The sequence below is a fragment of the Jatropha curcas genome, chromosome 3 (genome assembly GCF_041381405.1).
Source record: "Jatropha curcas cultivar XTBG-Jc1 chromosome 3, XTBG_Jcur_1.0, whole genome shotgun sequence".
Classification (NCBI taxonomy): Eukaryota; Viridiplantae; Streptophyta; class Magnoliopsida; order Malpighiales; family Euphorbiaceae; genus Jatropha; species Jatropha curcas.
Genome location: NC_143153.1, coordinates 27,657,805 through 27,670,489, shown reverse-complemented (window position 1 = coordinate 27,670,489; position 12,685 = coordinate 27,657,805). Strand labels below are relative to the sequence as shown.

General features: G+C 31.2%; 2 protein-coding genes across 2 annotated transcripts; both read right to left on the bottom strand.

Moving 5' to 3' along the window:
• Positions 1–2,929: 2,929 nt before the first annotated feature.
• LOC149497830 (valine N-monooxygenase 1-like) lies at positions 2,930–4,798 on the bottom strand. The gene is made up of 2 exons (XM_089719510.1): positions 3,800–4,798; positions 2,930–3,559 (listed from the first exon to the last, which is right to left on the bottom strand). Exons 1-2 carry the CDS (start codon positions 4,796–4,798, stop codon positions 2,930–2,932), a joined length of 1,629 nt encoding a protein of 542 aa, XP_089575636.1.
• Positions 4,799–10,168: 5,370 nt separating this feature from the next.
• LOC149497829 (valine N-monooxygenase 1-like) lies at positions 10,169–12,038 on the bottom strand. The gene is made up of 2 exons (XM_089719508.1): positions 11,040–12,038; positions 10,169–10,798 (listed from the first exon to the last, which is right to left on the bottom strand). Exons 1-2 carry the CDS (start codon positions 12,036–12,038, stop codon positions 10,169–10,171), a joined length of 1,629 nt encoding a protein of 542 aa, XP_089575634.1.
• Positions 12,039–12,685: the final 647 nt, after the last annotated feature.

The window sequence follows — 12,685 nt, the reverse complement described above, 5'->3', positions numbered from 1 at the left end:
AGCCTTATATCACTGCAATTTCATAGCTTTTGAATAGAGAATAATTAAATAAAAATAACTATCTTGAATCAATCAATTTAAATAGATATTAATTAATTAACACAAACTTGTTTTTTTAACTTAATAATAAGAATTATGCTCCAAGGAAGTACACTAAAATCTCAATCACTAATGGAATCTATGAAAATTAAAATGAGTAAATTTTCATTTTACCAAACATAAGAATATGAAATTTCAAATAAAATTTCATAAAAAAAGAAACTTTTTGTTTCTGTTAATACCCAATTAGTTCTCCCTCAAAAAACAACTGCAACAGTGAATTAAATTTTCCTAAAAGGAAGAATACAATTTCTGACGTATGGTTAATTGGAAATATGCCATAACAAGTAACTGCCAAATCAAAGCAGAGACAAACCAATGCGAATTCCTGATAGAAAACAAGAACAATGGCGATAAAGTGGCAAAGAAAGTACCATTGGAAGAAGATAAGCATTGCACGATCAACACCAACGTAATTGGCGTGACAGGAAGCATCCATTTACTAATAATGCCACGTTTTGTGGGTTTAACCCTTGACAAACCAACACAGGAATAACATTGGGGTCGTGACATGAGAAGGAAGATTAAAATGGCTAAAAGAATTAGAAATACTTTGAATGGTAAAGGATCTATGCAAAGTAATTCTAAGGCATAGGAGATTCTATTGCTAGCCATGAAAATCATATAAGAAGAAGGATTGGTAATTAGGGATTGATCTCTCTTTATACGCTAACAAGCGGTTGTTTACCAATTTATATGAAAACTTTGCCCAGTAAGATATTTGAAAAAGGACAGAAACAGTAGCATTCAAATTCTTGACTTGCTAGTTAATATAAATACTTAAAGGTCTTTTTTGGTAAAAGTTTTTCAAGTGGAATTTAGTTTTTTTTTATTATTATAAAATAAACATACTAAAATAATTAATTTTGCCGAACAATGTCTGCATATTACTAATTTAAGAAGTATGACTAATTTTCCTAATTGTGTAACCAGTATAACAGAAGAAATACAAACCGATATAAAGTTAGAGACAAACCAACACAGGAATAACATTGGGGTGGTGACGTGAGTAACATTGTGGGTTTAATGGAATTTTGCTGTTATATATGTATTTCGAGAATCAACAATATACGACAAATGGTTGAGCAGTGTATGTAGCTGGGTTAGCCTATTGGTTTTGTATTAACTTTGTATGGCTTCCAATGAGGATACAAAAGAAAAATGGAGAAGAGATGAGCTTACAATAACAGAGACAACTGAAGCATTAAATATTTAAAGAAAGTTTTTTATTTTTTATCTTCATTTGTAAATCATGTACATCTGAAAAAGATATAGTGTATAATCAATATGCAGTTGGGTTGAAGTTCACTCCATTTACCAACTTGGTCTAGTTTGATTGGCCTTTTCATTAGTATAAAAAGTGAGAGATGTTCACTAATTTGACGAGTCAATTAAAGAGATGTCCAATCCATTGGATCCCCTAATTTTACTTACTGGATGAAGGATTCAAAATTGGTGTGCTTGCTATTTGAAGGACTTTACTCAATGGAAATAACTTATCTACTCCTCGTATATGATGGGCTAAACCAATCAGAAAATAACTTTTTAATTCAAACCAGAGTATTTCTCTAAGTTATCATTTACTTATATAAAAAGGATAAAAAAAGTAATAATTTAAATAGATTGACTTGATGTATAAAAAGTAACAATTTTCCTATATTTTAATGTTTTTTTTTATTAATTTTACTTCAATTTGAACCATTTACTTCAATTTTACTCCACGGCAATTAATGCTAGAATTACAAATATAAAAAAAGTATTTCCAACATTTCTAAATCATCATGTTACAATTTGAAAATTTTAAAAATAAAAATATAAAAACATTCCATTACTCTATCCAATTAATCTTACATAAATTAAATTTTAATTTTAAAATAAATGGGTTATCTAATAATTTAATATTAGAAATTTATATTACTAAACAAAAAATCCTGAAACATGACATAAAAATAAATCTAAAGAAATAAAAATAGGAACCTTATTTTCATATTATCTGCATTTAAGGATGAAAAAAAAAAACCTAATTGTTATAATTTTTGGATTGGTAATATACTTAAATAATTATTCATTTAATTAAAAAATATAACTAACTCCTTAATTATTTTATTTTCATGACTATCAACCATATGTCAATATAATTAGATATTCAAGGAACATAAAATATTATTTTTATTATTAATTTAAAAAATAATGAAAATATTTTTTTATTTGTAATTTCATCCTTAATTGCAATTGAGGATGTAATTGTTATAAAGATAGATATTAAGGAAAAATTGATAAAAATAATATCAAAATAAAGTCAAATTATAAAACTTGCACAGTTGGACGTATTTTGACACATAAAATCAAGTTTTTATGAATGAATTTCAATGAAGAAATCAAAATTTACTTTCCCTTCCCATTTTATAATAGCTCACGACTTATATTAGATATTTATAACAAAATTCAAAAAAGAGCTGCTCATGTTATCTAATCTATATTCAATGTAACGCCTTCTCTTATATACATTGCATAGATATAGACATGGGAAATGAGACATAATATGACACGTAAAATAGTCACTTAAATTATTATTCAATGGACATGACAATTTTTTAAAAAATATGCCACAATATATTAAAATTTAATTAAAATTTTGAATAAATAATTAATCATTCATAATAATATATAAACATAAACTTAAAAATGACTAAATACATAATTTCATCTTGAACTTTATTACATTAACCTAATTACATAATAACCATGCAAGTCGGATTTTATTTATTTATTTCAGATTTCAAAGTATTCTGAATTAATTAAATATCTTAAAATCCTTCCATTCATTCATTCATGGCGAAGTAGGATAAAGATGAGGAGCCAAACGTGGCTTCGGAAAAGCCACCACGGGATTGGCCGGAAAAAGCTCGTCGACGCCTTCGGAAAGATCAATCTTTTCGACATAATCCGGCAGACTCCAAGTAAAGCATTGAAGCAATCGTGCCAATAACATAGTAGTCATGCAAGTTCCGAGTAAAGCCGCGACGCAACCACGCCTTCCCGTGCTAAATGATATGAATCTCAAGTCATGTTCGGTCAAAACCACTTCTCCTTCATTCAAATGGCGTTCTGGGTCGTACTTGAGTGGGTTAGGCCAGGTCTTTGGGTTTCGGCCCAGACCATATCGGCTGAGCATGACCCAACTACCTTCAGGGATCAAATAACCGCAAATTTCAGCGTCTTGCGCAGCAACGTGAGGTGGGTTGAAGTAGGCTACAGGATGGAGCCTAAAAGCTTCTCTTGCACATGCCTTGACATAGTTAAGATCAGGGATGTCTGATTCTTGGACAAATCTGTCTTTTCCGACCACCCTGTCTATTTCTTCTGTTGCTTTCTTGAGAATTTCTGGTTGGTTTAGCAATTCTCCCATGGTCCATTCCACTGCGTTTGAAGGGTTATCTATTGTTGCTATCATAACTTCCTGAAAAATTTTTGTAATACAGGATTTTGTAAGAATCTATACATGTATTTATTTATTTTTTTTCAGATAAAAATATCATATTTATTATTTCTTGAATTTGTAAGATTTATGTTCTATATTGAAATTCTTATTTTATATTGAAATTCTTGAAAAAGGAAAAAAGCAACAAATGGAAAAATCAAAATATCTTGAATCAGGAAAATATTTAAGCTTGTAAATATATAGGTTTTAAGTTCTTACAGCTACTTGATTCTTGATCTCGTCAGATGTCAGGAATGGCTTTCCATCAGAATCTTGAAGAGTAATAAAAACATCAAGCAAATCTTGCATTTCCTTCCTTTGACCACTCCTCCACAGTTCAATCCTTTCATCTATAAGAGGATTATGAAAAGCCCTTAAAGTCTTATTAGCTTCAAGAACAAATTTTTCCTGTCCATCAAGATCAAGCCCTAGCAAGAAAGGCATGAAATCAGAAATACAAAATGCGTATATGTATTTCAAAACAGCAAAAACTGAGTCCACGTGTTCTATCTCCACGCATCCCGGTCCGCCATTTGGCGTTGCTTCACCAAAGTATCTTTTACTGAACACCATTTTTCTTATCACATTTCCGCAATAATGCCTTGCAACAAGTCGCAGATTGACATTATTGTTGGCCTTGTACTGGTTATGGATATAAAATACAAGATTATCAGCTTCTTCTGCTCTTTTGTCGTGCAGCCACTTATGTCTAGCAGGTGAAATAATTTCTGAAGTTAATATTTTTCTCATTTTCTTCCACTGATCATTGTTAGGGACGACAATGGTAGTTTGATAACCACCACTTATTTCTTTAGCAGAAAGAATCATTGGCCTGTTAGAGAAAATGGCGTCGTTTTTCTTGAGCAGTTCACGTGCAATAATCGGACAATTGACAGGAATAACATTAGTTCTCCCGAAACGAAAAAGACATATATCGGTATTCATTTCTTTCATGAGTTGATCAACCCACCGGAAAGTCGGTCTATACCGGATCATTTCCGGTATGTTTCCGACGAATGGCCAGGGTTTTGGGCCGGGAGGTAGTGGGAGAATTTTGGTGGTTTTTTTGAGAGCAGCTCTCCTTTGAAATTTTATAACTGTACTAACAATGGAGATAAATAGGGTGACGAGTAGAGCTTTGATGGTGTTGGTAGTGGAGGTTGAGGTGGCTGCGGCGGCTGAGGTAAGGAAAGCTGTGGAGGAGACGTTCGTGGCCATATTGGTTTTTCCCTAAAGGATTTCAAGTCCAGAGCTACGGCGAATGAGCGTGTGAAAGAGGAAAGAGAAGAGACTTGCTTTTGCTGGATAACATGCACGTAGCTTTTGACGGGTATTCATAGGGGTTTATTATTAGTGTGTTAAATCTTGATTTGAAAAATGAAAAATGATCAAATCATGGCCATATTATAAAATAAATCTTGATTTATTTTATAATGAAAAATGATCAAACTAAAAGCTAACACGCATATCTGGGGCCCATTAAGTAAATCAAACAAGTAATAAAAACTAGAATAACTTGTACGATCTTCTTTGATAATACCATACACAATTTAACAATAAAGAAAAGCAATTTTAATGCTATCATACCATGCACAATTTAAATCAAAAATTTACTTTGCCCTCCCATTTTAATAATGGCTGACCATTTATTATTTTATTATTTTTTGTTTACATATTTTTTATACTTAAATCGCAAGTGGTATTTAAATAAAATCCTCTCTTATATTGCATAGATATAAATATAGAACAAGAAATTTAATATAATACAGACACGAAACATGAAATACTAGAATTTTAAAAAAAAGTAAGTCATACTATATTAAAAATATAATTTATTATTAGGAATCACGTGTGATTTGTGTCATCTCACTTATATTAGGAATGGAGAGTGAGAGGCTTGAGATTCAAGTCCTCTCGACCACAAGAATTTTCACTATTTTAGTGAATAAAATTACTTTTTTTTATTATATAGTCCGAAATGTTGAGTCTCTCAATAAATAAAAAGATATAATTTATTAAAATTTAAATTAAAAAAATAATCATTCACAATCACACATAAATATAAACTAAACAACAGTAACTTTCGGCCCCAACATGATTAGTTAATTCTTTAATATCAATATCTTTGTTAAAAATTATGGTCTTCATCTAGGAGTTATTTATATAAATTGCACTCATTTTCAATATCATATTTTAGTTCGCTCAATACAATATTGTGGGCTTTTACTTGATAGAAGCCCAAAATTTTTATAACTAAAATCATGTGAGTTCTTGAATTTCAAATTATTATTCTTAAATTTGACAATAATAAATATATATCCAATAAACTTACAAATTGTAAATAATGATTTGCGTCTTTTCTCTCCTTCTTTTACATATCTTTTAATTTTTTTTTATTTGAACTGCAGATAATTATTTAATTTATATTTAATACCACAATCCAAAATTTTTTATTAATAAATTTATATAAAAGTTTTATAAACTTTTTAAATGTTTTAGAAGTGTCAACATTAATCAAATTAAATTAATAAACTGAAAGGATACATTGTTTGGAGTATCTGGAAGTGTATAAGAAATATCAGTGGGCATGGGTAGAATAGGATCTGCAAGCAAGCTCTATCAATCGTAGCGGCTCCAAATTTTGAACGGTTGATCTTGCTAATAAAATTAACTCTCCTGAAGATGTAATTAACTTTCACTAAAATCATCAGTAGGTAATAAAATTCTCCCGAGCATGTAGTTAATGAGTGCATTTTTTGACTATTCACAAGGAAGAAATAAAATAGAAATAGAAATAATTTTTTAAAAAATTAGTTTTTAATTGATTTGATTCATAAATAGGGTCATAGACCTGATCTAAACAACTTTTATTTTTTTAAAAAAAATTCAGTTGCATCTTACTAGAATCTAACATTATAAGTGGATGATAATATTGAGAAAGACTTATTCTATATCCTATATCCGTATGTAGATATCAAAACCAATTTTTTCATTAAGATAGATAGTATTTTTAATTATTCAAAATACTGAAATAGTATTATTTTTTTAAAAAAATTCTTCATGAATTAATTTAATATATAGATGAGTTAGATAAATCTTATACCAACAATGTCTTTGGGCTCTGGCACATAGGCATGGCCGGTTCAGTGAACCGCCGGTTTCGGTTCACTGAACCGCCGGTTCGAGATGTTTAAAATTTTGAACCGGAACCGACCCTTGAACCTCCGGTTCCGGTTCCGGCACGGTTCAGCACGGTTCCGGTGAACCGACGGTTCAAATTAGGGTTCCGATTAGGTTCCGGCATTACGCAAATTTTTAAAAAAATAATAAAATTTTTGATTCCGTATTCATGAATAAATAATAATTTTAAAATGTTTAAATTTTATTAACTAAATGAATTATTATAAATTTTAAAAGAAAAACATCTATTAACTAACTTAGAACTATTATTATATTAAATTTTCAAATTTTGCTAATTTACTAATATAAAAAACTATAAATGGAATATAAAATTAATGGAATGAGTTGACAATTATTATTTTCAAATACTAAGAAAAATATTTAAAAAATAAAATGAAGTAAATTTATGAATGGAAAAATTTGAGATTAGAGAAAGAATTTGGAATTGGACGTGAGAAAATAAAAAATAAACAATAGATAATTCCAACATTAGGGAAAATAAAGCAATAGAAAAAATAATGAACTATGGAAATTTGAGAGAATTTTGATTTAGAATAAGAGAAGAGTTAGGATATAATTGATTGTGAAATAAAAAAATCATCAACTCATCATATTTATACATGTGTCTCATTTATTAGTTTTCCAAATTGTCCCTTATATAATTTAGTAAATTACAGTAAATAAATAAATAAATGATTAAAATGAATAAAATTTATTTACCAAAAAATAAATAAAAAACACCTATCATATCAAAAACTATCCGTTACACTCTTTTTTTGTATACTTGAAAGTATTTTTTTTATATAAATCAACTATTCATGTACCATTTTTTATATAAATTAAGTCAAAAAATGTGTATTTTTTTCACAATTTTTTATAACTCATATACCATTTTACTTCTCTTCACCATAAATCAAATCAACTATAATCAAATCAATTGATATAAATTTTTTTTATAAAAATTTTAAGCTATAATTTTTTGTGTATCCGGTTCGAACCGGACCGGAACCGCCGGTTCACCGCCGGTTCCGGGCCGGTTCCGGTTCATATTTTAACATCCACATGAACCTTAACCAGCCCTTGAACCGCCGGTTCCGGTTCAAAATTATGAACCGCCGGTTCCGGTTCAAAATTATGAACCGCCGGTTTCGGTCCGGTTCCGGTTCGTCTACAGTACGGTTCGGTTCCGGTTCGGTTCCGGTTAGAACCGAACCGGTGGCCATGCCTACTGGCACATAGTATTTGACGCGCAAATTACCCAAATGATCTTTCAAAAAACCACCACCACAAAGCACGATTATTATTATTATTTTCTTTTTTTTTTTTTTTTGGATTTGGAATCTATTATCAGGAACCGTCTAATCTGGCTCGAGACTCAGTCACAATTAAGTCTCTTTAGTCCTTTTTACATATGTGTTTAATGGAATTGAACCTGAAAGCTTTTCCCGCCTGTTAATGAGTGTATTTTTTGACTATTCACTAGGAAGAAAATAAAGTAAAATGGAAATAATTTTTTAAAAATTTATATTTTGATTGATTTGATTTATAAATAGGGTCATAGATCTGATCTAAATAAATTTTCTCTAAGAAAAAAAAAAAAAATTCAATTGCATTGTACTAGAATCTAACATTATAAGTGGATGATAATATTGAGAAAGACTTGTTCTATATTCTATATCCTATATCCGTATATTGATATCAAAACCAATTTTTTCATTATGATAGGAAGTATTTTTAATTATTCAAAATACTGAAATAGTGACAATTTTTTTTAAAAATTATTCATGAATTAATTTAATATAGAGATGAGTTAGATAAATCTTATACCGACAATGTCTTTGAGTTCTGGCTATTATTATTATTTCATTCGAAAACTTATTATCAAGGACTGTTTAATTTGGCTTGAGGTTCAGTCACAATAAAAGAATCCAACATCTGAACCGAAATCTGAAGTCTTATACATTAAAAAAAAAAAAAACCTTTATCAGGAGTGTTACTGCCTCTTATCTCAAGAATATTTACCTTCTAATTTAGCAGGTTGGGTGTTCAAAACATTTGAGTTTTATTAGGGTCAAATTATTGAATTGTTGAAAGAAAGAGTTAAATAGTAGAATTCTCGTCCTGAGAGGAGTCTCGTAAAAAATAATAAATATTAAGGTTTTAGCTATTATTTTTTTAGAATATAAAATTTGCTTAGATTCAATCTATGTTTGCATTTATGACTAAATTAATAAATTAGAAATTTTTTAAAAAAAATTATTCTCATTATATATTTATTCCCAAGTGAATGGTCAAAAATATATTTATTTTACTAATAAGATTTTGGTTGACGTAGTTAGCAGCTCTATCGTAAAGGCGAGGATACAAGCTCGATATCAGAGAAGCGCGACTTAAAGGAGAAAATTTTCAAAAATGTTGGGCTAATGATGTAGTCTTTTAAAATATGCATGGTGTTCTCCATGGCCAACCCATAGACGGAGCAAACCGGATCAATATGCATACCTTTGTGTACAAGTGCATCAGCAACAGGAATCTGATTTATACAAGCTCTTAGCAAAAATACTTGACCTTAGGGGGAATATTCTGCTTCCACACCTGCTTCCATAGAGTTGAACGCACCAGATTAAAAGAGAAGCTGTACAAACCAAACAATTTTTCCTGATGCAGCATATGATACTTACTGCCTACTGCATATCAGCATCGCAACTCTGAACTCTCTTGCACTCCTTCCTTCTCTCTTCTATATATGTACTGCTCATCTACTCTATTGATATTTTCCATATTAATACGAGAATAAAATCTAAGTGATCCAAGTTTATATGAATTTGATCTTAATGTATCTAATTTTGATCTTAGTGTATCCTATTATGATCATTTTTTTTTCTTTTTGTGCATATCTTGTACACCTATATAAAGGGTGTCGTATAATGTAAATCGTACAACAATACAATACAAATTCTTTCACATTCAACTATCGAAACTTTACAACTATGAGCTTGCATGGGTCTTCTTCTATCTCCCTTCTTCTTTTTACAATTGATTTTGAAATCCTTTGGATCTATATACATTTATTGGGATTCTGGCGGATTGTTTATGAGTCTATTTCCATCGATGCTAATACTGGTTCAAGATTATAAAGTTGCAAGCCTACATTAATTAAAAGAAATGAAAGAAAGGCTTTTTTTAATTAATAGCAAATTTACTTAATGAAACAGTTGCAACCCATTGATGAAATACAGAAGCGTTGTAAAGATACTCTCAATAAAGCCACCAACACATGCAACTTCTACTCATAAATTTCACCTCCTAATTACATAATAACCATGCAAGTCGGATTTTATTTATTTATTTCAGATTTCAAAGTATTCTGAATTAATTACATATCTTTAAATCCTTCCATTCATTCATTCATGGCGAAGTAGGATAAAGATGAGGAGCCAAACGTGGCTTTGGAAAAGCCACCACGGGATTGGCCGGAAAAAGCTCGTCGACCCCTTCGGAAAGATCAATCTTTTCGACATTATCCGGCAGACTCCAGGTAAAGCATTGAAGCATTCTTGCCAATAACATAGTAGTCATGCAAGTTCCGAGTAAAGCCGCGATGCAACCGCGCCTTCCCGTGCTAAATGATATGAATCTCAAACCATGTTCGGTCAAAACCACTTCTCCTTCATTCAAATGGCGTTCAGGGTCGTACTTGAGTGGGTTAGGCCAGGTCTTTGTGTTTCGGCCCAGACCATATCGGCTGAGCATGACCCAACTACCTTCAGGGATCAAATAACCGCAAATTTCAGCGTCTTGCGCAGCAACGTGAGGTGGGTTGAAGTAGGCTACAGGATGGAGCCTAAAAGCTTCTCTTGCACATGCCTTGACATAGTTAAGATCAGGGATGTCTGATTCTTGGACAAGTCTGTCTTTTCCGACCACCCTGTCTATTTCTTCTGTTGCTTTCTTGAGAATTTCTGGTTGGTTTAGCATTTCTCCCATGGCCCATTCCACTGCGTTTGAAGGGTTATCTATTGTTGCTATCATAACTTCCTGCAAAATTTTTGTAATACAGGATTTTGTAAGAATCTACACATGTATTTATTTATTTTTTTTTCAGATAAAAATATCATATTTATTATTTCTTGAATTTGTAAGATTTATGTTCTATATTGAAATTCTTATTTTATATTGAAATTCTTGAAAAAGGAAAAAAGCAACAAATGGAAAAATCAAAATATCTTGAATCAGGAAAATATTTAAGCTTGTAAATATATAGGTTTTAAGGTCTTACAGCGACTTGACTCTTGATCTCGTCAGGTGTCAGCAATGGCTTTCCATCAGAATCCTGAAGAGTAATAAAAACATCAAGCAAATCTTTCATTTCCTTCCTTTGACCACTCCTCCACAGTTCAATCCTTTCATCTATAATAGGATTATGAAAAGCCCTTAAAGTCTTATTAGCTTCAAGAACAAATTTTTCCTGTCCATCAAGATCAAGCCCTAGCAAGAAAGGCATGAAATCAGAAATACAAAATGAGTATAAGTATTTCAAAACAGCAAAAACTGAGTCCACGTGTTCTATCTCCACGCGTCCCGGTGCGCCATCTGGCGTTGCTTCACCAAAGTATCTTTTACTGAACATCATTTTTCTTATCACATTTCCACAATAATGCCTTGCAGCAAGTCGCAGATTGACATTATTGTTGGCCTTGTACTGGTTATGGATATAAAATACAAGATTATCAGCTTCTTCTGTTCTTTTGTCGTGCAGCCACTTATGTTTAGCAGGTGAAATAATTTCTGAAGTTAATATTTTTCTCATTTTCTTCCACTGATCATTGTTAGGGACAACAATAGTAGTTTGATAACCACCACTCATTTCTTTAGCAGAAAGAATCATTGGCCTGTTGGAGAAAATGGCGTCGTTTTTCTTGAGCAGTTCACGTGCAATAATCGGACAATTGACAGAAATAACATTAGTTTTCCAGAAACGAATAAGACAAATATCGGTATTCATTTCTTTCATGAGTGGATCAACCCACCGGAAAGTCGGTCTATACCGGATCATTTCCGGTATGTTTCCGACGAATGGCCAGGGTTTTGGGCCGGGAGGTAGTGGGAGAATTTTGCTGGTTTTTTTGAGAGCAGCTCTCCTTTGAAGTTTTATAACTGTACTAACAATGGAGATAAATAGGGTGACGAGTAGAGCTTTGATGGTGTTGGTAGTGGAGGTTGAGGTGGCTGCGGCGGCTGGGGTAAGGAAAGCTGTGGAGGAGACGTTCGTGGCCATATTGGTTTTTCCCTAAAGGATTTCAAGTCCAGAGCTACGGCGAATGAGCGTGTGAAAGAGGAAAGAGAAGAGACTTGCTTTTGCTGGATAACATGCACGTAGCTTTCGATGGGTATTTATATGGGTTTATTATTAGTGAGTTAAATCTTGATTTGATGTTTATTGTAAATAATTTATTTTATAATGTAAAATGATCAAACTAAAAGCTAACACGCATATCTGCGGCCCATTAAGTAAATCTAACGAGTAATAATTAAAAACTGGAATGAACAGGAGTAAGTGTTATTCGACATGAGAATAACGTTGTGCGATCTTCTTTGATTATGGTAAGTTTTTGTGGATAAGTTTAACAATAAAAAAAAGCAATTTTAATGTTATTATACCATACACAATTTAAATCAAAAATTTACTTTGCCCTCCCATTTAATAATAGCTCACCATTTATTATTTTATTATTTTTTTATTTACACATTTTTTTTATACTTAAATAGTAAGTGGTATTTGAATAAAGTCACACGAAACACTAAATACTAGAATTTAAACAAAAAAAAAAAAGCAAGTCATACTATATTAAAAAAATATAATTTATTATTAGTAATAATGTCTGGTTTGTTTCATCTTTTCACTTATATTAGAAGTGGAGAGTG